Source organism: Narcine bancroftii, chromosome 14 (assembly GCF_036971445.1).
Source record: "Narcine bancroftii isolate sNarBan1 chromosome 14, sNarBan1.hap1, whole genome shotgun sequence".
Taxonomy (NCBI): Eukaryota; Metazoa; Chordata; class Chondrichthyes; order Torpediniformes; family Narcinidae; genus Narcine; species Narcine bancroftii.
Window position 1 is genome coordinate 6,406,086 of NC_091482.1, and position 27,089 is coordinate 6,433,174.

The following is a 27,089-nucleotide window of genomic DNA, read 5'->3' on the forward strand; positions in this document are numbered from 1 at the left end:
TTGAGAGGCTGAGACCGAGGGGGAGAAGCAACAATGTGCCACAGTGGTGGTAACACAATGCTGTAAAAACTTAGCAGGTGAAAGAGTGTGCTTTATATAGCAAAGATAAAGATACATAACCAGCGTTTCAGGCTTGAGCGCTTCTTCCTGATGACCACCTTCATGTATGCCTACATCAGACTGTGCGTGCAACCAATGTACAAGTGCCGTGATGTGCTGAGGTTCTAACTGTCCCAGGTGTTGCAAAGGATGGGCCTGGCTCTGTTGCTCAATGAGTAATCCCTTACTAATCATATAGGGAATTCTTAAAGTGGTATGTGAGTGGATAGCAAAAGGTTTTGAACCACTGAGTCTAGAGTCCTCCAATTACCAGGTATGAGGGGCTGAGACTGAGAAGTCTCTCAAACAAAAATGGGTGGGAGAATCCACAAGGTGCCACGGGGTGGTAATGGTGTAAATAGAATGGAATGTTACAATGTACAGTGATGGGAATGTATGGATATGAAACTCAGAGTGGGAAGAGACTTTGAACAATTTTCTTTTTACAATAATTTATTGTGAATAAAGTCTATTTTTAGTTTAAAAAAATAGATTTATCTGAATGGTACCAAGATAAAGGGCTTCAGGTGCATGGAGAAGATAGAAAAGATGGAGTTGTACCTCTTAGAACAGGGAAGAAAAAGTTAGAAATCACACTGGGCCTTGATAGTAGTGGGGGTTAACTATTTCCAGTGGCACAAGGGCCAGTAACTGGAGAACATCATGTTCTCATATTTCTTTGCAACACTGGAGATAGATGTTACTAACGTTTTCTCACCTGCCCATGTTCACAATCATGTTGGTATGAGAAAAATAAAAACCCAAATCTGCATTTGGTGTCACCAATGTAATGGGGGCCACACCGGGTACACTCAACGTTGTGGATTAGGTTGGTCGATGTTCATGTAAGGCTGTGCCTCACCTGGAAGGCTTGTCTGTGGCTCAGATGATCTACTGCATTCAGTGTAGCTCGTGTGGCCTCTTCTACATCTGTGGGTAAACGTAGATTGGGTGACTGCTTCACCGAACACCTACTCTGTCTGTAGGTCTAAGCTTCAGCTTCCTAAATTCAACAATTTCAACTCCCCCAACCATTTTTGCAATAACATGCCTGTAGAAACTTGAGGAACCACAGATCATATTTCTCCCAGACAGCCTAAAAAATAATGGCATAACTATTGATTTTTCCAATCTGATGTAATCCCCACCCCTTCTGATTCCACTTTCCCACTATCTATTTTTCATCTCCCTAACATTTCTTCTCCCCATAATAGTTCCTCCCTTTACCAGTCTCTCATACCTCTGCCCTTTGGGCCGCTCCCCATCTTCTTTCCCCCTTTATAAACATAATAACACTCCCTTCCCTCTCATCTTGGCAAAGGGTACAGGCTTGAAACAGTGACGGGCCATTTAATTTAACCCATGCAGACATGGGGAGAATGTACAAACTTCTTACAGACAGCGCAGGATTCAAGCCCCAGTCCCGTTCGCTGGCTCTGTAAAGGCGTTGCACTAACCACTACGCCACCCGTGGATGCTGCCTGGCTCGCTGAGATCCTCCAGCAATTCTTTGTAAGATTAATAAGATGTTTGTCCATTGTGAGAGGGCCTTTTTGATCTGCCCATCATTCACAGGTGAATTGGTGTACACTTTGTCAGGCCTGTGATGCTGAATGAAGCTTCCCCTTTGATACTTTCTGTCTGTAGATTGCTCTCATTTTGATTGATTCAGTGAGATTTTGCCAGGTTGCAGCATGTTTCTGACCCTTCTACCATGGAGAGGATTTTAAAAGGCAGTCATAATTATTCTTCAATCTAAGCTACATTCTCAAGCTTGGAATAGGGATTCCAGCCAAAAGATAATTAAAAAACTAATTAGTGGCAGCTTCTCAAAGACTAAAGGTACAAAAGATTCTTCAGCTCATCCAGAATATTACTGTATATATAAAAAAAATACTTAGCATTCACTGTGGTTAATCCCTGTGGAGAAAGATAGAAATGGATTTAGAGAGGTTTATGTAAGAGGATGTCACATGATCAGACAGAAAAAGGAAGATATAAAAGACAGAAAAATCGCAGGTCCAGGAAGATGACTCAGTGAAGTGAAGTTATATTACACAAAAAGCAATTCTATTAATTAAAACAAATGAATCCAATTCTAGGTGTTGACCCATATGGTCCTGATGATGTGGAATGAAACAGTTTAATGGGTTGTATGAAACTTCGCCAAATGTCAACTTGGTCCAACTTTGAAGGAAACAAACATTGACTCAAATCTTGTACAGGTTCACAAGGAGACATCCCTGGCATTGATCATTGTAGATGTAATTCAGGCGCATAAACCCCTATGAAAGCAAGAAAGATAGGCCAGTCATGGGAGAGACTGCTGAATTTGAGAAGCTTTCTGCAAACTGAACAAAATCTTCATCTTAATCTTTTGGGGTGCATTTTTAGTAGGTTTACATGAATTAATGAATCAGAATTTATTGTTATGAACATGACATGAAACTCATTTGTTTTGCGACATCATAACGTGCAAAATTGCTATAAATTACATTTCAAAAATAAATTAATGCAGAAGAAGTGAGGTCGTGTCTGTGGTTCATTGTCCATTTGATGGTGGAGGGAAAGAAGGTATTTTTGTACCATTGGGTGTTAATCTTCAGGCTCCGTTCCTCCTTCCTGATGGTGGCATTGAGAAGAAGGAATGGCTTGGGTGGTGGTGGGAGGATAGAGGCTGCTTTCTTGAGACACCGCCTCTTGTAGATGTCCTTGATGGAGGGAAGGCTAGTGCCCGTGATGGCGCTGGCCGAGTTCACAACTCTCTGTAGTTTTTGTCCTGTCCTGTGCATTGGGATCTCCGTGCCAGATGGGTGATGGAACCAGTCCTAATGCTCTCACAGAACTCCTGCAGAAATACCAAATCTCCTCAAATTCCTCACAAAGTCTAGCTGCTGGTGAGCCTTTGTGATTGCATCAACATGGTGCTTCTGTATTTTTACCTTTGGTACATAAAAAGACCCGGTTTGACCTGCTGAGTTTCTCCAACATTTTGTCTTTATACTTCAACCAAGGTGTCTACAGATTTTCGTGATTTACTAGATGTGCAGGGATGTTGACACCCAGGAATTTGAAGTTCTTGAAGTTCTTCAATCAGCTGATCTATCTCACTCCAGTTCCTCGTTGCCATCTGTGATTCTGCTGACAACCACGGTGTCATTGGCAAATTTGTAGATACCATTTGAATGGTGGCTGGCCACACAGTTGTGGCTGTAGAGAAAATAGAGGAGTGGACATCCTTGAGGTGCACCTGTGTTGATCGTCATTGAGGAAATGTTTCCGATTTGTACTGACAAATTATGGGCATTCAGTTGTTTTGCCAGAATACTAAAAACAGTAAAACTTTGCGCATGATCAATCAGTGATTCTTTGGATATTGCATCTCTAGTCTCAGTTCGACTGAGGTAAATCCTGTCACTTCGCCTAGTGACCTGCCTTGTTTCTCTTGGTCGACCATTCATTTGTTATGGGGAATTTAGACTTTGATTTGAAAATCTATACCTAAACACTTCTTGAATAAGGTACAGAGATGGTACAAGTGCAGGTTACACTGCGCAACAATTTGTTTCAAAAGGTTTGCTTCCTTAAATCAAATTGGGGATGATGATAGACGACTTCAAGCTGAATACAAAGATATTTTTCAGATTTCCTGTATCACATAGGAAGTTGGAGAAGCATTAAATTAACTTTTATTAAATTTAGCATGTTTAATTGCATAATGACGCTGATACATGCGTTAGTTCAACTGACCTAAAAATGCTTTTCCGCTGATTTTCATTTGTACTCAGCATCTGATGCCTCTCATGTTAGTGACCAACAATAGTCAGCCAGCATTGATGGATTCCAGTTACCCTGATACTGCTTTTCCATGGACACAATGTCCTGGTGAAAATTTACACTGTGTTCAACATTGGCTGCACCAAGATCTGCAGGGAAGACGTCCAAGTGTGAATGCAGAAAAATAAATTTTCAGTGACATATTGCACTTCATGATTTTGGATGCGTGAAGCATGTTGCCAATCAGCTGGATGTAGTTTGGTGCTCTGTAGTTGCCAATAAAATTCTCAACAAGATCTTTAAATGCCTTCCAAGCATGCCTAGGCCTAAGACAACATTTCTATAGCACCTGCACGGACGGACCAAAACAGCTTGCTTTGTGGGCTATATGCCAGTCGATCAGCAATCACCAAAATAGGTTATATCTAAAAAACAATAAGTGATAGGAAACATTTAAGGTGATTTTCATGATTATCAGTCCAGAATCGATAAAATATGCCCGAAGGTGTTCAGGAAGCAAAATCTTTGTTGTCCAGTGGCGTAGTAACTGTGGTAAAATTTGTCTTTGACCTGAAGCGTTACATGTATACAAGAATATCAGCCACTGCTTTTACTCTGCAATATTTAGTCACTGTATTCATCCCCCATCTGAGCCACATGGAACCATGGAGGTATGCGCAACTGGCAGCCAAAAGTGTAGCTCTGATGACTAAAGACAAGTTTCTCTTCATGTTCCACTCAAATCGTGCATGGGGATCCTGCTGGCCTTTTACAAGGTCAAGAGTATCAGCGCTGTCCACTCCATTGTGGTTCCAGAACTGATTTTAAAAGATCTGGAAATGAATGAAAGGAATGCCAACCCTGAATATCCCATCTAATCCCAGCAGAGTTTATTTCTTTTAATTAAATTTAGACATGGAGCAGGCCCTTCCGGCCCATGACCCCATGCTGCCCAAATACGCCCTTCCGGCCCATGACCCCATGCTGCCCAAATACGCCGAATTAACCTTAAAATCCTGTACGTTCAAACTCCTTACAGACAGCGCCAGATTCAAGCTCAGATCAGTGGTGTTATAAGCGTTACTACGCTAAGCACGCCACCAAAAAGTGAGCCAATCAGTGCTGTGCAAACTTTGTGTGGTTATCAGGAAGCCACATTGACCACAGAAGAGTCAACTGAGTCCACCATTATCCACAACATCGATCATCAGTTCTCTGAGCTCCTGAACACCCAGATTCCCAACAAGCATTGAAATGAGGGCATCTGAATTTAAAAAAATAAAGTCACGGTATTCGAACAAATTTGGGAACCGTACATGGTACACAACAGAGAGGGGCTACCCCAGACCTCCACCCCCTAAAAATGAGAAGAAGACGAAATGAACTGACCCAGTATGACACAATTTTCTTGTTTATTTTCATTGTGTGATGACATTGTTTAATGGATTTATTGTATTGTATAAGTTGAACATTTAGTGGGTAGGGAGGGGGGTGGGAAGGAGGGAGGGAAGGGAGGGGGGGGGAAAATGACACCGTGTATATCCAAGAGGGAAATGTTTGTGTGCATTTTGGTTTATATGGTCCATAGTGTGAAAAATAAAAAAAATTTAAAAAAGAAATGAGGGCATCTGGAGAACAGCAGTACAATAACTGAGTTCCTGCTGTTTGATCCAGGGACAAAGGTTCTGATTGGACCAGCGAATCACTAGAGTTTGCAAATTCGTGAAATTAAACCTGAACCCATCGCGATGATGGATATCAAGCTCGCGAAAATCATTTTGTTTCACCAATATTGAAAGAATGAGTTGGGAATCTCCCCTGGCCTCATACCCCGAGGTTCCCAAACCATTGGGCGACTGAGAGAAAAGCTGATGTTTTTTTTTCCAAGGATGATCCCATCTCAAAAATGAATAATAATGATAAATATGCAATATTTCTGCTTTATGTAACCAAAAACGAGAAGTATTCAAGTCAAGTTTTTTTGTCATCAAGTACAACCCGACGAAACAACGTTCTAGGGTCCTCTGTGCAAAACATGCAGACATACAAACTAGGAGTACATTTGCAGGACCAAGTATTTCATCTATACAAATAAATAAATATTGTTTTGTGGCTGTCAGATGGTGAGCGTGAGCAGTTCCTTTGGTCGTTCTCTATTCTCACTGCCCGTGGGAAGAAGCTGTTCCTCAGCCTGGTGGTGCTGGCTCTGATCCTCCTGGATCTCTTCCCCAACGGGAGCAGCTGAAAGATGCTGTGAGTGGGGTAGAAGGGGTCCTCAGTGATTTTGCATGCCCTCTTTAGACAACGATCCTTGAAGATCATGTCGATGGGGAGGAGGGAGTCTCCAGTGATTCTTTCTGCCACTCTTATGGTCCTGCGGATTGACCTCCAATCCATTTCTCGGCATCATCCATACATTTTATTCATTATGGGTGATCTTGGCTCATTGATTGTACACAAGCATCGAGAACATCAGGTTCCGCTCCAGGATTAGATCACATAATCCAAGGTGGCACTTCAACACAGTTCTTTAAGATTCAAGATTCTTTTCTTGTCATGTAATAAAACAGATGTAATATTACACAAAATCACATTTTGTTTGTCAGGAGGCAAAGATCTGCCATCAACAGAAATTGACCTACACCTCTTACAGTCAGAAAAGGAGCAGCAAGAGAGCCCCTTCACAGTCACCGAGGTTCACCTCCAGCATTGCTACAGCCTTTACGGCCACACAGACTTCAGTCCAAACCATCGGTGACCTGAGCTCCAGATCCAAACCTCTAACACATTCAAGAAGCCTTCAGCGCCCGATATCCCCTCCTACCCTCGGCACTCTCTCGCAGCCCAGTTCTGATACCCGGTAACCCCTTCAGCCAGCCTCAAGCCTGTCTCCAGCAGTCTGCAGCATGGTCTCCAACGCTCTTCAGCCGCAGAATCCCTCACTGATCTGATACTGTGGTCACCGTCCCATAGGGTTGTCTCCTCCGCTTCTTCTCAAACAGGGAATGTCTCTGCTGCCCCGCTCTCCCTGGGTCTGCACCAGCGGCAGGACTGAAATTATGCTATGGTCGAAGGAGTTCATCCAGTGTGACCGCCAACATTCTTGTATTAATCTCTGCCAAGCAAGTTAATTATCCAAACATTTAGCTTTCTGATAGTTAATCTTTCCTTTTTAATCCATGTGACAATAGCAAGCATATTTTAAAAGAACCTGACTGATTCGGAGGCACATTAGAGCCTTCCAAATAAAAAGAAAAGTCACTATGTAAATGCAAGTTCATACTTTATACCCGCAGGTTGCAGTTCTGGGGGAGTGGAGATTGTGCGAGGCAACAAAGGAAGACTTATTGGGTCAATCACTAAACTGATTCCAATAGCATATGTATTTTTTGAAATAGTTCAGGGAATGGAGGAACGAATAAAATTGCCTTTAATGCAAGATGAATTAATCTCTCTCTCTTGCTCATCCTTTTTAAAAAAATGTTTCATAAAATACCCGCTCTTAGCAGCTTGATGCTGGCCTATTAGATTTAGTCCCACATTAGTATCTGTACCATTTTAAAGTAGGTTGTAAATGTTAATTGGGTTTTAAATTTGAATTGACTTCTCTAAATTTTAAATGTTAAAATTATAAATTTTTTTATTTATTCCCCTATGGGGACCTTCTACAAATTACCTTGCATCTTAGCAGCCAGGTCTGTGAAATTACAATGTTCTTTTTGTCTCTATTTCTAACACCTCTTCTGAAGATGATGCTTCACAGTATTTGATCAATATGCCAGCAGATGAACTGGCCACACAGCTCAACTCATCTGCTTTATCATTTCCCTTAATACTTGGTGCAAATACTGTATATACTCGTGTAATTGTCAATACCATGTAATTGTCGACCCCACTCCCCTTTTTTGGCCCCAAAATAGTGTGCTTTCCATATGACCCATGTAAAGGTTGACCACCCTAACTTTTGCCCCTGACTACCCACTCCTCCGAGCTCCCAACGCCCTGACCACAGATCCTTGCCCTGGCCACCCGCCCATCCGAGCTCCCGATGCCCTGACCGGAGATCCTCGCTCTGGCCACCCACCCGTGCTCCCGACGCTCTGACCGCAGATCCTCACTCTGCCCGCCTGTACTCGCAACACACTGACCGCAGATCCTCACCCTGGCTGCCCGCCCATCTGAGTTCCAGATGCCCTGACTGCAGATCCTCGCCCTGGCCGCCTGGCCATCCAAGCTCCTGACACCCCGGCCACAGATCCTCGCCCCAGCCACCCATCCGTCCAAACTCCCGACACCCTGCCTGCAGATCCTTGGTCTGATGTCACACCGACAAATACAGTGCTAAGCTACTGGCCAGAGAAAGTTCATACCAATTGCTGATGGCTAAGTAATAAAGGCAAGTGACAAGAGCTGGCCGCAAAGTGTAATCCAGGTATTTCTTGTCCTGATTATGATCAGTGTGTTCAAATTCTATTGTTATTATAAATTTAACAAACTTTCACTTGATCACTGTAACTGGAGTTCAGCTTGTTCACTCCTGTATCACCTTTGTCCTTTTGTCCCTGAATAAGGCATGTAATTATCACAGAAATGTGAAGAGCCCCAGACATACAGCATCATTGAGAGTTTGTGGTGAGAATGAATGTGGTGAATAGCAATCTGACGTCATCCCAGTTCAAACTGCCCTTTAAAGGTTAGTAGAGAAGCACGTTGGACGGATTTTACTGCTGGCAAAGTGTGAAAGTGTGTTGGCAGCCTCAGATTTCAGGCTTTTTATCGTTTAAGTGGTGTGGTCATAAATCCTTTCATTATTGGAAACTGAGTTCAAGTGGAACTCAACCTGATGAAATGCAGCTCACTCAATGAAGCAAGAATTGTGTTCGTTTCTGGTCACCTCATTGCAGGAAGTGTGTGGAAGCACAGAGAGGGTGCAGAGGAGATTCAAGGATGATGCCTGGATTGGAAAAGTGTCTTACGGGGCAAGGTTAACAGAGCTAGGGCCTTTCTCTTTGGAGCAAAGAAGATGACTTAACAGAGGTCTAAAAGATTACGAGAGGCTTTTTTTTTTAAAGACATACAACATGGTAACAGGCCATTTCAGCCCATGAGCTTGTGCCGCCCAATTACACCTAAATTGACCTAAAACCCCCAGTAAGTTATGAAGGATGGGAGGAAACTGGAGCACCCCGAGGAAACCCATGCAGACATGAGGAGAACATACAAACTCCTTACAGACAGCATGGGATTCAAACCTGCATCGCTGGTGCTGTAACAGTTTTGTGCTAACTGTGTCACCCACCTGAGAAGGTAGATAAGGAATGCAGAAATGTCCCCAATCTCCAGAACAGGGATGTTTGCACCACCCTCCCAGGAATCTGGAATCAGGTGGAAGTGTAACCTCACAGATAACCAAATGAATGCAAACACACACCTTCCAAGGAATTAAGCTGAAGAACAGCTAATGCAAGGGTGGGCAACCTACGGCCCGCGGGCCAGATCTGGCCACTGATCCAAATTTATCCGGCCCACAGCCCAATGCATTTGCCCTCAGCCACTCCACCATACCCATTCGCCACACTAAACTGTCAGCCTTTGTCATCAGTGGCCCCAGGGACAGTTTTCGTGGATTAAACATCCCTCAGCAAAGGAAATACTTTGTGGCTATAGAAGTGCCGCCCATTCCTTCCGGGGTCGTGAACCGGGCAGCAAAATGACTGCGTTCACGCGGAATGTTCACTAAAGTCTCCACGTCATTAAAACCAGAAATTGATCATCATCCACTTCACTTACTGCCCCAGAAAAATAACTTATTCTGGCACCCCTGGGAACATGCTTCGCCCTCAAGACGGGGCTTAGACAGCTGTCCCACTCTTGGTCCCAGGCCACTCACCCACCGGTGAATGTGGAGCTGGGCGACCAACAGAACGAACCATTCAGAGCGACACCAAAGCTCCCCGCTCTCTTGAGCCACTCTTTTTCCTGCTCCCCTGAGCCGCTCTCCCCTCACTCCCCTGAGCCATCCCCCTGCCTCAGGTCCCCTCACCCCACTTCCGAGCCGCCCCCTCTCCCCACTCCCCTGAGCTGCTCAAAAAGGCGCAAAGCCAGAGGTCCGGGTGTGGACCCTCCGACTCCGGCTGCAAGCAGAACTCATTTAGCACAAAGCAAATTTTGTTCACTCGGAAATGGGATTTACCTCACGTACTCATAGTTCAAATCACACCTCAGAGGGCAGAGAAATTAAATAAAAGAAGGAGATCTGGATCAAAGGCAGAAGTTGAGAGGAATACACAATAGCTTCTGCTGAGAAAGATTCAAATGCTGTATTGGACAAATTTATTTATGCCGCAGTTTTGCAACAAAAATATTTGTTACTGATTATTTTTAAAACTCCTAACCTATTAGAAAAATTATTTAAACCAAGTTTAAATGACAGTTTGCAGCCTCCAAACAGCATTTTGTAATATTTATATCCAACAAAGGATGGTTTTATCACTCCTGCTTTGTCGTTGGTTCTACCAGTGGGAAGATTGATAGGACAACTCCTTGAGATGAGGTCTTGCTATTGGCATCAACGACTCTGTCACCAAATATCGAAACGCTTTCAAACAGCAAACAAAATCAACTTTCCCACTGCTTGAGCTGTGGACTGTTTTAGTTATTTTGTTTTCATTATGACTAATTTTAATGACCGATTTGTGATTTTTGGTGCATTTCCAAATTTGAAGATGCCTTCCTTGACCTGAAATGCATCATCATATTTATTCCTTGAATTTATTTATTCCCTCTATTTATTTATTTATTGCAGCATCAGTGCAGCCCACGGTTCAACCATTGACATACCATCCGGCCCATGTGTGGTAAAAGGCTGCCCACCCCCGAGCTAACGGGATCGTTTAAGCCAATTCACTCTCAACCCATTCTTCATGCTGTCACACTACCTGTTTGTCATATCCTTGAGCCAATGGTCAACCATCTCCCAGCTCAGCTCTCTCTCAATGTGCCTCAGGCCGGAGATTTTGTAGGGAACCACCACCAGCATGCTGGCATTGGCACTGTACGGGAGACTGACGATGTCACACTCGTGGGTGTGATCCGTGGCGGCAAGGAAGGTGGTCCTGATGTACATCATTGGTACCTTCACCACTTCGGTCCTGCTGGTGTGGAAATGGAGCATGGTGGTCTTGCTCTTGATGAACTTGTGCTCCCACAAGCCTGCAAACAGAGTGAACAGGGAAAGTAATGACAGCCTTGTAGCGCTGCACATCGAGGGAAGATTTTGATGTGATCATACCAGCAAGGTTGATAACAGTGTGGAACATTATCACATTAGTTACCCAGTGATGGCAGAGACGTCTCCCAGTGCAGGTATTGTTCAAAATATATGGCCAGACTTGATCACGATGGCAGCATTCCTCAAGCATTTTTGAATTATTTTGTGGTAAAGGCTTGAAATTGCAACCAGGGATTGGAATTCAAGCTCACCATTTTTACCTCCATTACTGTAGACCAGGGTCAATTAATGCAGAACACACTTGTGGTGTGGTCATTCCCAACTCTGTGGGTGAATCTTTCACCTCTGCCCAAAAGTTTAAACATGGGGTTGGCATTCCAGAATGTTGTTTGTGTGAAACCAGTTCGACGGGTCCAGAGGGTAATGAGTCTGGATGCAGCTGAATGAACAGTAGTACTTTATTTACACATGCAGGGGAGTCGCAACAGGGGTAAAAGACACACTTTCCAGATTAACTCGGAACCACTCGTGGGTAGAAGGCTTTACAATCAAGTTACAACACATGATACCAGCCACCCCTTGATATCCCTGGCAGGCACAGCTCTTATCCAACTTAACTAGAGACACTAGACACTCAGTGCTACAGCCCCCAACCCTTTGTCTGCACAACGATCCTCCAGCACGGTGCCCCACCTGGAGTGGAGCTCAGAAGAGAAAGAGGAAGATGGCTCACATGTGATGAGCTTCATAGTGTCATCAGCCGGAGGGTCCGACCCAGGTATTGATGAGGCAAATTAAAGGGGTCAATGACCAGGTGTGCACTGCCCTATGGACGAGGCTTAACCTTGAGTGGCAGGTGAGGGGACATCTGATCAGGTTCCAGATTGTGAGGCTACACGACCCTCCTCAATCCACAATCCCTCTACAGAGCCACAGAAGGAAGGTCGCCTAAAAGGACTCTGAAAGTGAGAGGTCAAACAACACAACTTCAAATAAGAGCAAGGGAGAGCCCTTTGTCCCACACACATTCTACTAGAGAAAGTCACAGGATTCACAGCTTTTGATTGCTTGAAAATATCTGAACACTTTTCTTTAAAAAAAAGTCTATTGGGAAATAGCTGCAAACTTTTGTGTTTTACTCCTCTATTGGGAAGGAGCAGGTGAGTGGTATGAATGAAATAGCGCTTTCATGGATTGAGTGGGCTCCTCAAGAGGAATAGAATTTAAAAATGGGGATGTGATGTTGAGGCTTTATAAGGAACCGGTGAGACCTCACTTGGAGGGTTTTGTGAGCAGTTTTCGGCTCCTCATTTAAGAAAAGATGTGCTGACATTGGAGAGGGTTCAAAGGAGGTCCACCAGGATGATTCTGGGAATGAAAGGGTTATCATATGAGGACAGCTCTTGGCCTGTACTCGTTGGAATTTAGGAGAATGAGAAGGGATCTTATTGAAGCATTTTGAACGCAGAAAGGAATGGACGGATTCTCCCACCATGAGAAACAACCTAAGACAAGAGGGCACAATTTCAGGATTGAAGGACACCAGCTTAGAATGGAGATGCAAAGGAATTTCTTCAGCCGGAGGGTGGTAAATCTGTGGAATTTATTAGGACTAGCTGAACAATGTTTGGCACAGACTAGAAGGGCTGAATGGCCTGTTTCTGTGCTGTAGCATTCTATGGTTCTAGAAAAGGCCAGTGCCTTCCCCAAATTCTCCTTCTGGAATGATCGGACTTTACGAACACCCTTCCTCTCATTAAACTGCCGGTAGTTTTCTCGTAGATGAGCAGATTTGCTCTTCCCGTCCCATTTCTCTACCTGCCCCCATCTCCCCACCTGAGCTGCATTCAGACAAATGTTTGCTTGCGAGTACCAATTTCCATCATCCCCACTCACCTTCCCCCCACATTTCTCTTTGAAAATGAATTCCCAAGGGCTGTCAAAACCAAATGTTTCACATTACAACTTGCTCCATTTCTACTTCAGTTTGCAGTCATTTATCAGGAATGAGCCCTTATATAACCCAGGGGGCCTTCTATATTACAGCAATGACTGTACCTATACACTACTTTCATAGTTGTAAAGCATGATGGAATATTGCAAACCCCTCCATATTACAGTCCTTTTATTGATCAGCTAGTCAACCAGTCAATAAAACAAAACATCTATTTCAGATAGTTGCTACGCCATCGCCACATCTAAAGGAGCATGAAGTAATTTCTGGCTGTGTTTGTGTGTCCACTGAGATGGGTGGGGCCTTGTTGTGAAAGTTGCTAACAACATTCTTGGAGAGAGGCTGCAGTCAGTTTAGCTACAAGATGGAGACTGAGCAAGAAGAGAGAGTGGGAAAAGCTGGGGTTGTCTTCCTTGGAGTGGGGAATGGAGAAAATAAGGCACAATAATGAGTGATAAGAACCAGAGGAAGCATCAAAATAATTGGCAAGAATGGGAAATCTTATCAATAGAAAACATTCTGCTGATTTACAGGGAAAGTGGAGGGGGAGGGGCGTGGATAGACACCGATTAAATGATCGTGCCAGCGCAGACAGGATGAGTACTTCTGCGTTTCTCAGCTCTGGGTGAAAGGATGAGGTGAGTTGCGATTATAATGTGTTGTGCACATGCTATGAAAGGGAGACTGAGAATACTGCCAAGTTATATCCAATTAGAGAGCTCTCTGAACCCTTCTCCATTAACAATGGCGTGAAGCAAGGCTGTGTTCTCGCACCAACCTTCTTTTCAATCTTCTTCAGCATGATGCTGAACCAAGCCATGAAAGACCCCAACAATGAAGATGCTGTTTACATCCGGTACCGCACGGATGGCAGTCTCTTCAATTTGAGGCGCCTGCAAGCTCACACCAAGACACAAGAGAAACTTGTCCGTGAACTACTCTTTGCAGACGATGCCGCTTTAGTTGCCCATTCAGAGCCAGCTCTTCAGCGCTTGACGTCCTGCTTTGCGGAAACTGCCAAAATGTTTGGCCTGGAAGTCAGCCTGAAGAAAACTGAGGTCCTCCATCAGCCAGCTCCCCACCATGACTACCAGCCCCCCCACATCTCCATCGGGCACACAAAACTCAAAACGGTCAACCAGTTTACCTATCTCGGCTGCACCATTTCATCAGATGCAAGGATCGACAATGAGATAGACAACAGACTCGCCAAGGCAAATAGCGCCTTTGGAAGACTACACAAAAGAGTCTGGAAAAACAACCAACTGAAAAACCTCACAAAGATAAGCGTATACAGAGCCGTTGTCATACCCACACTCCTGTTCGGCTCCGAATCATGGGTCCTCTACCGGCATCACCTACGGCTCCTAGAACGCTTCCACCAGCGTTGTCTCCGCTCCATCCTCAACATCCATTGGAGCGCTTTCATCCCTAACGTCGAAGTACTCGAGATGGCAGAGGTCGACAGCATCGAGTCCACGCTGCTGAAGATCCAGCTGCGCTGGATGGGTCACGTCTCCAGAATGGAGGACCATCGCCTTCCCAAGATCGTGTTATATGGCGAGCTCTCCACTGGCCACCGTGACAGAGGTGCACCAAAGAAAAGGTACAAGGACTGCCTAAAGAAATCTCTTGGTGCCTGCCACATTGACCACCGCCAGTGGGCTGATAACGCCTCAAACCGTGCATCTTGGCGCCTCACAGTTTGGCGGGCAGCAACCTCCTTTGAAGAAGACCGCAGAGCCCACCTCACTGACAAAAGGCAAAGGAGGAAAAACCCAACACCCAACCCCAACCCCAACCAACCAATTTTCCCCTGCAGCCGCTGCAACCGTGTCTGCCTGTCCTGCATCGGACTTGTCAGCCACAAACGAGCCTGCAGCTGACGTGGACTTTTACCCCCTCCATAAATCTTCGTCCGCGAAGCCAAGCCAAAGAAATATCCAATTAAAACAGAAACTACTGTTGGTAGTGTGGCGAGATGTAATTACACTACTGGGTCACCAGGGGTCATCCCAGTGACCTTGTCTCTCAAGCAGTCCAGAGCTATAGTCTAACCTTCCAGGTTTGTCTTGCAGAGAGACAAGACCTCTTAGTGTACATATTAGTTTATTACAGCTGCCTTATCCTCGCACTGCTGCTGTGGTTATTGTCAGTACAGGTAGAAGTACAAACGCAATGCTGGAGAAACTCAGCAGGTCAAACAGTTGGCTTTACATAGTAAAGGTTAAGATACATAACTAACATTTCAAACTTGAGCCCTTCAGCATATACGTTCATGATTCAAGATTCAGTTTATTATCATAGCAAAAAGTGTCCTAGTAGATGAAATTTCTTTTTACCTGCTGCAAGGCAGACAGATTTGCCACCGGCAGGAATTGCCTAAGCGCCTCTTACAGTTCCTACAGTCAGACAGAGGGAGAGAGAAGCAAAAAAAAAGTGCCCCCCAAGAGTCCATAGATTCACCTCCAGTGCTTCTGCAGCCAGTCCAAACCATTGGCAACCTGAGCTCCAGATTCAAACCCTCTGACACGGTCAGGAATGCTTCCTTCAACGCCCTCAGCACCTCCTTGCATCCTGTTTCCGATATCTGGCGCCTCTCCAGCCAGCTCGAGCAGTCTGCAGTCCAGCGAGAGTCTTCCAACTGCAATTTCCAGCAGCTCGCCGCACAAGCTGGTCCTCAGCCGCAGAGCCCCCTCACTGGTCCACTGCTGTGGTCACCATCCCCATGGGGCATCTCCTCTGCTTCTCCCTCTCAGATGGTGCGTAATCTTCCCATCCTCTGGTGCCCTGCTCCAGTCCTCTGCTTCCCCGGAGTCTGCAGCCCCTTGTGGCTGCTACCAATTAACAGGCACCACCATCTGGGGCGCAGACCTGTATCATGGGATTTCAAATAAAAACCCCCGTCGACGCCCTCAACGGACCGTTCAATCCATGTTTGGCACTGATGGTAGTCGACTGGGTGGCTGGACCCTGCGGGAGCGCTTCATCGCCACTCCCTCACTCCTCAAAGGTCCGCTCCATCGCCGCTGCCATCTGAAACATTATATTTTTACTTCAATCACAGTATCTGCAGACTTTGTGTTTTGCTACTGTGGTAGGATACGTGCTATAGAGAAATTTGCCATGCAAGACTTCAGCAACATGCACTCTCTGCATCTGTTTCCTGCCTCTTGGACCTTAAATCTCCTCTAACTTCAAAATGTTGTTCAGAAACTCTGCTACAAGGATATCAATGCAAGTGGTGATCCTGTGCAAATGTTTTGCCTGCTATTCATCCAGAGAGGAAACCTCGGGTGAAGCAGCAAATGTGCGAGAACTTCACACTCAAGCACAACACCAAGGCAAGCCTAAGGTGGCACAATGAAGCTGAATTGTCTGATCTGGGAAAGAGCCTTCCTCTATCACTATTCTTGGAAGAGTTAAGAAATTGTGTTTGTATCTGTATTTGTAGGTACATGTACAACGGTTGCTGGGAGACGTTCTCGATATTTATAGTTCCATGTATAAAGTGAATCATTACATTATTCAACATCAAATGGGATGCAATAAGCATTAATACGAGAGGGAGAGGAGTAATGTTAAATTTATGTCAAATCTTTGCTGGCATCGGTAGCAAGGAAATTAGTACCATGGCCTCATAGCTCCTGGGACTTCAGTCCTGACCTCAGGTGCTTTCTGTGTGGAGTTTGCATGTCCACAGTTTTGTGCTGTGTGCAAACCAAAGATGTAGCAGTAGGTGAATTGGACGCTGTAAATTCCCCCTCAGTGCAGGTGAATGGATACGTAATTGGGAATAGATTCTGGGCTAGAAGGTGCCACAAGACTCGCCCCACCAGGTTCAGGAACAGCTGGTCCCCTTCCACCATCAGACTCCTCAACAACACTCTTACTATTGGACTTTCTTTTAATCTTTTTCTCTCTGCTGCGCAGTTTGCACAGATTATTTGTTTACGTGTACAGTAATTCTACTTCACCCGCAGGAAAAAACTCAGGGTTGTATGTGATGTCAAGTACATACTCTGGCAATAACACCTCTAGGCTCCAGTGTATAATAAGGAAAAATATTTACTGCAATGACATCATAGCTTGAGGTTCTTCTATCTATTCAGAGAGGGAGGGGAGAAAGGGGGAAGAGAGAGAGAGGAGGAGGAGAAAGAAAGGAAGAAAGGAAAAGAGAGGAGCGAAGAGAGAGAGAGGGAACACTCACAAGAGAGAAAGAAATGGGTTATTTGTGGAACTGAGAAAAGACATTGACAGGAACCTGTTGCTTTGAATCACTCCTCTGGGTTGTGACTGCTTTATTAATATTTTGACTTCCATGGACCTAATTCATCAGTATTACTTACCTCAGGTAAGCCCAATTATGGATTCATTAGGAAGTCTGTGACGATAGTTGGAATGAACATGATCTCAATTATGTTCCAACTGTTCTAAGACCACCTTGTCTAAACCGAATTAACTGCTTTTATCACAATTAAGCACCAGTTGTCAAAGAGAAGAAAAAATTCGGGGCGATCTCCTTTCTGGAAAGTGTTTGGCAAAGGACAAAACATTTGGTGAGTCACGTAGAGATTTTCAACTCGCATCGTTTTGTAATAAAGCACGAAAGTCTCCAAACGCTGTGATTATAGTAAAAACAGATTCTGGGGGAACTTGGCTGGTCTCGCAGCGTCCACAGGAGGTAGCTATATTAACGGTATTTGGGACCTGAGTAAAAGGCTGGGGGGAGAAGAATGGATACCAGAACGAAGCAGAGCCCCAAAAAACTCCTCTTCCCCCAGCTCTGCTTCCACAGATCCCCAAACAACCCCACTCACCAAGCCAATTCTCACCTTTTCTCTGTCCGGTGTCCCATCCATATCCAATTGGCCTGCCCGTCCTTCCCTCCGCCCCTTGCCCGTCCTTCCCTCCGCCCCTTGCCCGTCCTTCCCTCCGCCCCTTGCCCGTCCTTCCCTCCGCCCCTTGCCCGTCCTTCCCTCCGCCCCTTGCCCGTCCTTCCCTCCGCCCCTTGCCCGTCCTTCCCTCCGCCCCTTGCCCGTCCTTCCCTCCGCCCCTTGCCCGTCCTTCCCTCCGCCCCTTGCCCGTCCTTCCCTCCGCCCCTTGCCCGTCCTTCCCTCCGCCCCTTGCCCGTCCTTCCCTCCGCCCCTTGCCCGTCCTTCCCTCCGCCCCTTGCCCGTCCTTCCCTCCGCCCCTTGCCCGTCCTTCCCTCCGCCCCTTGCCCGTCCTTCCCTCCGCCCCTTGCCCGTCCTTCCCTCCGCCCCTTGCCCGTCCTTCCCTCCGCCCCTTGCCCGTCCTTCCCTCCGCCCCTTGCCCGTCCTTCCCTCCGCCCCTTGCCCGTCCTTCCCTCCGCCCCTTGCCCGTCCTTCCCTCCGCCCCTTGCCCGTCCTTCCCTCCGCCCCTTGCCCGTCCTTCCCTCCGCCCCTTGCCCGTCCTTCCCTCCGCCCCTTGCCCGTCCTTCCCTCCGCCCCTTGCCCGTCCTTCCCTCCGCCCCTTGCCCGTCCTTCCCTCCGCCCCTTGCCCGTCCTTCCCTCCGCCCCTTGCCCGTCCTTCCCTCCGCCCCTTGCCCGTCCTTCCCTCCGCCCCTTGCCCGTCCTTCCCTCCGCCCCTTGCCCGTCCTTCCCTCCGCCCCTTGCCCGTCCTTCCCTCCGCCCCTTGCCCGTCCTTCCCTCCGCCCCTTGCCCGTCCTTCCCTCCGCCCCTTGCCCGTCCTTCCCTCCGCCCCTTGCCCGTCCTTCCCTCCGCCCCTTGCCCGTCCTTCCCTCCGCCCCTTGCCCGTCCTTCCCTCCGCCCCTTGCCCGTCCTTCCCTCCGCCCCTTGCCCGTCCTTCCCTCCGCCCCTTGCCCGTCCTTCCCTCCGCCCCTTGCCCGTCCTTCCCTCCGCCCCTTGCCCGTCCTTCCCTCCGCCCCTTGCCCGTCCTTCCCTCCGCCCCTTGCCCGTCCTTCCCTCCGCCCCTTGCCCGTCCTTCCCTCCGCCCCTTGCCCGTCCTTCCCTCCGCCCCTTGCCCGTCCTTCCCTCCGCCCCTTGCCCGTCCTTCCCTCCGCCCCTTGCCCGTCCTTCCCTCCGCCCCTTGCCCGTCCTTCCCTCCGCCCCTTGCCCGTCCTTCCCTCCGCCCCTTGCCCGTCCTTCCCTCCGCCCCTTGCCCGTCCTTCCCTCCGCCCCTTGCCCGTCCTTCCCTCCGCCCCTTGCCCGTCCTTCCCTCCGCCCCTTGCCCGTCCTTCCCTCCGCCCCTTGCCCGTCCTTCCCTCCGCCCCTTGCCCGTCCTTCCCTCCGCCCCTTGCCCGTCCTTCCCTCCGCCCCTTGCCCGTCCTTCCCTCCGCCCCTTGCCCGTCCTTCCCTCCGCCCCTTGCCCGTCCTTCCCTCCGCCCCTTGCCCGTCCTTCCCTCCGCCCCTTGCCCGTCCTTCCCTCCGCCCCTTGCCCGTCCTTCCCTCCGCCCCTTGCCCGTCCTTCCCTCCGCCCCTTGCCCGTCCTTCCCTCCGCCCCTTGCCCGTCCTTCCCTCCGCCCCTTGCCCGTCCTTCCCTCCGCCCCTTGCCCGTCCTTCCCTCCGCCCCTTGCCCGTCCTTCCCTCCGCCCCTTGCCCGTCCTTCCCTCCGCCCCTTGCCCGTCCTTCCCTCCGCCCCTTGCCCGTCCTTCCCTCCGCCCCTTGCCCGTCCTTCCCTCCGCCCCTTGCCCGTCCTTCCCTCCGCCCCTTGCCCGTCCTTCCCTCCGCCCCTTGCCCGTCCTTCCCTCCGCCCCTTGCCCGTCCTTCCCTCCGCCCCCTGCCCGTCCTTCCCTCCGCCCCCTGCCCGTCCTTCCCTCCGCCCCCTGCCCGTCCTTCCCTCCGCCCCCTGCCCGTCCTTCCCTCCGCCCCCTGCCCGTCCTTCCCTCCGCCCCCTGCCCGTCCTTCCCTCCGCCCCCTGCCCGTCCTTCCCTCCGCCCCCTGCCCGTCCTTCCCTCCGCCCCCTGCCCGTCCTTCCCTCCGCCCCCTGCCCGTCCTTCCCTCCGCCCCCTGCCCGTCCTTCCCTCCGCCCCCTGCCCGTCCTTCCCTCCGCCCCCTGCCCGTCCTTCCCTCCGCCCCCTGCCCGTCCTTCCCTCCGCCCCCTGCCCGTCCTTCCCTCCGCCCCCTGCCCGTCCTTCCCTCCGCCCCCTGCCCGTCCTTCCCTCCGCCCCCTGCCCGTCCTTCCCTCCGCCCCCTGCCCGTCCTTCCCTCCGCCCCCCTGCCCGTCCTTCCCTCCGCCCCCTGCCCGTCCTTCCCTCCGCCCCCTGCCCGTCCTTCCCTCCGCCCCCTGCCCGTCCTTCCCTCCGCCCCCTGCCCGTCCTTCCCTCCGCCCCCTGCCCGTCCTTCCCTCCGCCCCCTGCCCGTCCTTCCCTCCGCCCCCTGCCCGTCCTTCCCTCCGCCCCCTGCCCGTCCTTCCCTCCGCCCCCTGCCCGTCCTTCCCTCCGCCCCCTGCCCGTCCTTCCCTCCGCCCCCTGCCCGTCCTTCCCTCCGCCCCCTGCCCGTCCTTCCCTCCGCCCCCTGCCCGTCCTTCCCTCCGCCCCCTGCCCGTCCTTCCCTCCGCCCCCTGCCCGTCCTTCCCTCCGCCCCTGCCCGTCCTTCCCTCCGCCCCCCTGCCCGTCCTTCCCTCCGCCCCCTGCCCGTCCTTCCCTCCGCCCCCTGCCCGTCCTTCCCTCCGCCCCCTGCCCGTCCTTCCCTCCGCCCCCCTGCCCGTCCTTCCCTCCGCCCCCTGCCCGTCCTTCCCTCCGCCCCCTGCCCGTCCTTCCCTCCGCCCCCTGCCCGTCCTTCCCTCCGCCCCCTGCCCGTCCTTCCCTCCGCCCCCTGCCCGTCCTTCCCTCCGCCCCCTGCCCGTCCTTCCCTCCGCCCCCCTGCCCGTCCTTCCCTCCGCCCCCTGCCCGTCCTTCCCTCCGCCCCTTGCCCGTCCTTCCCTCCGCCCCTTGCCCGTCCTTCCCTCCGCCCCTTGCCCGTCCTTCCCTCCGCCCCTTGCCCGTCCTTCCCTCCGCCCCTTGCCCGTCCTTCCCTCCGCCCCTTGCCCGTCCTTCCCTCCGCCCCTTGCCCGTCCTTCCCTCCGCCCCTTGCCCGTCCTTCCCTCCGCCCCTTGCCCGTCCTTCCCTCCGCCCCTTGCCCGTCCTTCCCTCCGCCCCTTGCCCGTCCTTCCTCCGCCCCTTGCCCGTCCTTCCCTCCGCCCCTTGCCCGTCCTTCCCTCCGCCCCTTGCCCGTCCTTCCCTCCGCCCCTTGCCCGTCCTTCCCTCCGCCCCTTGCCCGTCCTTCCCTCCGCCCCTGACAGCCCTTGCCCGTCCTTCCCTCCGCCCCTTGCCCGTCCTTCCCTCCGCCCCTTGCCCGTCCTTCCCTCCGCCCCTTGCCCGTCCTTCCCTCCGCCCCTTGCCCGTCCTTCCCTCCGCCCCTTGCCCGTCCTTCCCTCCGCCCCTTGCCCGTCCTTCCCTCCGCCCCTTGCCCGTCCTTCCCTCCGCCCCTTGCCCGTCCTTCCCTCCGTCCCCCTGCCTGCTTTGTACTCATACCTGGAAGAAAGGCTCAGATCCGAAAAGTCAGTAATCTATCTTTACCTCCTATGGATGCTCCAAGACCAGCTGAGTTCCTCCAACATTTATTGTGTGTATGTTTTTTTTTTAAAATCACAATTTTGTGTGTTAGGGATGAGGGTGTGAAGATCTTGGATGGCATGTGGTTCAGGTAGCAGAACTGGATGAACTGTGACCCCAGAAGGAATAAGGAGAGGAAGGGGTGTCATTGGGAAAAAAATCCTGTTGTATGTAATCTCCCACTTGGCCTTTACCACAGTACATCAACAAATTGGAGTCACATCTGTGAATGTTGGACCCTCTCCAGCTGTAATATATGATCAGAATTTTCCCTCTTTCTCAGACTGCTCTGCAAGCGGATATATTTTGTTTAGATACAGCCTCTGCTGACCAAATACCCCAAATTAACCTACAAACACCACACGTTTTTGGTGGGCGGGAGGGACCTGGAGCACCCTGAGGAAATCCACACAGATTACGGGGAGAATTTACAAACTCCTTATGGACAGTGCAAGATTCGACCTAGGTCACTGCACCAACCGCTACACTAACCGTGCCAACCGTGGCCAAGATTGTTGCTATTTAATGCCCCATCCGGTTCATATCACACCATGTCTGGAAGTGGCCCAGTCAAATAGACTGGGAATGGCGCATCACGAGCAAAGGCAGGACAAAAGTCATTTAAACCAGCCATTCTCAAGAGTGGCCATGGCGCATTTAAGTAAAAACTGAAGTGGAACGACAACTCCCAGAAGGCATCGAACTATGTGACATCAGTGCGTGATGGTGTCAGCACGTGATTTGGGCTTTTAAAAGGTTGCACGGGTTATGAAGAGTAAATCCATTTTATTCACTCCAAAAACGTCTTGTATGGTTATTTCATCATGTCCATTGCAATTCCAGTGGCTGCAAAGCCTCATTTTCTTTTCACCTTGCGTAACAAAAATAACTTTTATGTAGTCGGTAGGAGAGAATACTGAAAAAAAAACTTCACTGCTTCACGGGGAAGGGAGCCTATAAACGTCGAGCAGAGTCCTAAGGGTGCCTTAGCTGGAAAAAAAAAGGTTGAGACTGGCTGATTTAAACTAAGGTAACCCGAGTGACCGTGTTAAACTTAAATCTAGGGACCAGCTGCGTTTAAATTGGATGTCAAGCACCTCCCCACAGGGAAATATCGTGAAGTGTAAACTAAATTCCTAATTCCGTGGACGTTGAGTCCTCACTAGCAACACCTTACATTTATTAGCACCTTAAACACATTAAAAGAGGCAGAGGTATTTCTTTGGTGTTAAAGACCTGTATCAAGTGGTGTGCCGCAGGAGTTGGGGCAGGCTCTACTCGTCCATCAAGTGGTGTGCCGCAGGAGTTGGGGCAGGCTCTACTCGTCCATCAAGTGGTGTGCCGCAGGAGTTGGGGCAGGCTCCACTCGTCCATCAAGTGGTGTGCCGCAGGAGTTGGGGCAGGCTCCACTCGTCCATCAAGTGGTGTGCCGCAGGAGTTGGGGCAGGCTCCACTCGTCCATCAAGTGGTGTGCCGCAGGAGTTGGGGCAGGCTCCACTCGTCCATCAAGTGGTGTGCCGCAGGAGTTGGGGCAGGCTCCACTTGTCCATCAAGTGGTGTGCCGCAGGAGTAGGGGCAGGCTCCACTCGTCCATCAAGTGGTGTGCCGCAGGAGTTGGGGCAGGCTCCACTTGTCCATCAAGTGGTGTGCCGCAGGAGTTGAGGCAGGCTCCACTTGTCCATCAAGTGGTGTGCCCCAGGAATTGGGGCAGGCTCCACTTGTCCATCAAGTGGTGTGCCGCAGGAGTTGGGGCAGGCTCCACTCGTCCATCAAGTGGTGTGCCACAGGAGTTGGGCCAGGCTCCACTTGTCCATCAAGTGGTGTACCGCAGGAGTTGGGGCAGGTTCCACTCGTCCATCAAGTGGTGTGCCACAGCAGTTGGGGCAGGCTCCACTTGTCCATCAAGTGGTGTGCCGCAGGAGTTGGGGCAGGCTCCACTTGTCCATCAAGTGGTGTGCCGCAGCAGTTGGGGCAGGCTCCACTTGTCCATCAAGTGGTGTGCCGCAGCAGTTGGGGCAGGCTCCACTTGTCCATCAAGTGGTGTGCCGCAGGAGTTGGGGCAGGCTCCACTCGTCCATCAAGTGGTGTGCCGCAGGAGTTGGGGCAGGCTTCACTTGTCCATCAAGTGGTGTGCCGCAGGAGTTGGGGCAGGCTCCACTTGTCCATCAAGTGGTGTGCTGTAGGAGTTGGGGCAGGCTCCACTTGTCCATCAAGTGGTGTGCTGCAGGAGTTGGATGGCAAGGTAGTAAAACATTATTGTATGGTAACGGGCCCTTTCGGCCCCCAAGTGTGAGCTGCCCAATTACACTCAATTGACCTACAACCCCCAGTACATCTCGAACGGTGGTAGGGAACCGGAGCCCCTGGAGGAAAGCCCATGCAGACATGGGGGAGAACGTCCAAACTCCTCACAGACAGCACTGGATTTGAACCCCCGTCCCTATCGCTGGTGCAGTAACAACATTCCGCTTATCACTACACCAACTGTGCCTCCCAAATGGACCCAATGCAGGTGGGTGTGACTGGCCCATTATGCCAAGTTGGCCAGTGTGGACGAGTTGGGCTGAAGGGCCTGTACCGTGCTGTCTGGCTCAAAGTGAAATGCCCGGCTCCTGCTTGTTCTGAGATTTATTTCAGACACAGCATCACGTTCTCTCATGGGGAACGGCAGGTTAGAACACTAATATGCTGTATCGTACTTGGAAATGTTAGCATCTACATTCACTGTGAATCCAGCAACCTATTATTGTTATTGCCTGTTTAATAATGACTATAATTTTCTCTGCAGGTCTTCTATTACTGACTGCCTTTAATTAAGCTCGCTTTATTTTGACAAGTTTTCAAAAATGCAAGTTAATGACATTCCAGTGAGGGGGATTAGGGTTTCAGTGTCCTGAGTGAAGCAATGAGAATGAATCTAATGGGAATGAAGGATTGTGAAATTAATACCACAACTGGGAAGGAAGTGCAACTTCGAGTAAGGGGTCTGAATGTAAAATCAGGGACAGAAAGGGGGCGGCACGGTTCGCACAACACTAGCCTCTTTTAATCTGCAGCCCCTGGGTAGCCCTCCTGGGACCCGGGTGCGATTACTGGAGCAAAGGTGCAGGGGGAAATCGACCCATTAAATGTCCAACCCAGCGATGGCTTCACCGGAATAAACCTGCGGATGTGACCTGGGGAGGTTTAATTGGGTTCCCCGACCTCCCTCCGAGGATTTCGACGGGGTTGACCGGGTCGGACCCTTTCTAATTGCCCAGTTAACCCTCGTTTACACAGCAGTTTGAGAGGGCCTACAGTTATAGCGCCATCGAGCAGGGTTCGAATCCGACACTCTCTGTAAGCACATTGCGTGGATTTCCTCCGGGCACACCGGTCCCACCCTTCAAAACGTACGGGGTTTGGAGGTTAATTGGGCAGCCCGGCCTGTGGGCTGGAAGGGCCTGCTACTGTGTCCAAATTAAGCCAAAGAAGACAGGACGGAGAGGATAAAAATTAAAGTTTAAAAATAGATTCCCACAATTATTCGCTGCCTCCATTCATGGAAGAGATTATTTGGAGAGACAGAGAAGTTCACTTGGCTTTCATGCAAGACGTCGCCTTCTGCGGACACTGTGGAAGGAATTTCATCCCACTCATGGTCCCGAGAGAAGGCAGATGGTGATGGCCGTCAATACTGGTCTAAAAGTCGAGACCATGCAAAACTCGACCCAGAAACCGGTTTCCCCGCCCCCCAATAGCGTAAAGGTCGCCCCTCGTCTCTCACTTCCCACCGGCCGGAGCTCCCGACGCCCGCACCGCGGATTCCCTCCCGACGCCTTCGAAAGTGATATCCATGTAACAAATTCAACGTGATGTGGACACACGCTTTTCCACGAGTCTGTAGGGTCAACCTTTTTTGTTTAACAAGGCGAAGTGGAGGGAGCTGCGCCTCCCCCGATACAGGAGCCCTTTTCAGCACTGACCTTTGAAGTGGACGGCCTGGAAGATGAGCATCACCGTCTGGGGGTCAATCTCCCCCACCACGTCCTGGAGCTTCCCCTTTGTGGCCCTCGAAACGAGCTGGTTGAGCTTGGCCACGAGCTGGGGTCCCGAGAAGTCCACGGACTGTGCGTGTGCCCCGTAGTACCGCCGGAGCCCCTCCTGGAAGGTCTCCCTGATCCGCAGGCCTTCCTTGATGTAGACTCCGGAGAAGTCTTTCAGCGTGGACCCAAAGTCGTGTCGGAAGAGCCGGTGGATGAGCTTGTGGAAGACATCGTGCAGGACCGAGCCGGGCTTGGCTTGGCCCAACTGATCAAAGCCGAGCGCTCGGGAGATCTGCCCCTGGGTCCTGTTGCCAGAGGCCAGCATCACCATGGCCATCAGGCTGGACAGCCCAAATGGGGAGAAGACCACATTCTTCGGCCCCGACTGAGATCTCAACAAGGTCCTGTAGAAAGTGAACGCAAACTCGGTGTTGACCAAGGCCAGGCGCTGGATCCGAGATTTGCCCTTGAATTTTTTCCGTATGGAATCCGAGGCTTTGGAAGCTGCCGGGTGCTTTGTATTGAGAAACAGGTCTTCAGGAAAGCCGGAGACATCCTCTTCCTCCTCGTAGTCTTCAAGCTCCGTGTAGTCATCGTCCTCGAAGTCGGGGACCCTGAGCTCTCTTGTCAGAGTATTGCTCTCCATTGGCCCCACATGTCCAGCCTCTGGAGGCGCGGGGGCGACGACTGTGCAAAAAAAGCACAGCATGAAGCAAAGCCCGTGAACCATGACTTGCCGGTTTTGGGACCTGCCCCTTCCAGACCAGACGCTGGCTATTCTTTTTCAAGCCCCTCTGTCGAAGCAGCGAGTCTCCGGCTCCTTCTCAGCGCGACTGAAAATATTTCGCGTCCCAATTTCTCTTGGATTGACTTTTTTTTTGTTAAAAACTCCCAGCTGTTGCACAACCCGAGGGTGAAACAAATCGCCGCGGTTCCGCACAGACACAGGATGATGGCCAAACAACTGAAATCAATTAAGAACTGTCTGCGCCCTCCAACATTGCCGTCCTGTGATTTTCCATCTCTAACCATCTCCATGTGCGGGGCATCGTGACGGTGCAGAGTTTGATTCTGCAGCAAATATTGCAGGAGGGGAGTTCTCTTGCAGCCGACTTTATTGGTCGAATGGGGGCTCGATGTGCTGGCCCCCAACTTGATGAAGGAACGGCGTGGCATTGCCAGCCGTTCGGTCGAGGGCGCGGTTCACAATTCTTCCCCCACCCCCCAGGGTGTTGTCGAACGCTGCCCGGTGCTGTCGGGGTCAGCAGAAGCTTCGGAGAGAGAGGAGGGAGGGGGGGGGGGGGTGGGAAGGAAGGAGAGCAATTCCTGGCCACCGTTGCATATTAGTCGGGGAAGCCCTGAGAGCGTGAACTCAAGTTGGAAACTGAGAAGTTTTTCCCTGTAAGAAAGAAAGGTTTTTGCTTAAAT

At 50.3% G+C, this 27,089-nt stretch overlaps 1 protein-coding gene across 1 annotated transcript in view; it reads right to left on the minus strand.

The window, feature by feature from the left end:
- Positions 1-26,837, minus strand: part of LOC138749587 (heparin cofactor 2-like) — a 33,242-nt gene extending 6,405 nt beyond the window's left edge. The window contains exons 1-2 of the mRNA XM_069911168.1: positions 25,602-26,837; positions 10,815-11,088 (exon numbers count right to left, since the gene is read on the minus strand). Coding sequence (XP_069767269.1) covers positions 10,815-11,088; positions 25,602-26,391 — 1,064 coding nt within the window. The 5' untranslated portion in view covers positions 26,392-26,837. The remainder of the gene's footprint in view (positions 1-10,814; positions 11,089-25,601) is intronic.
- Positions 26,838-27,089: the final 252 nt, after the last annotated feature.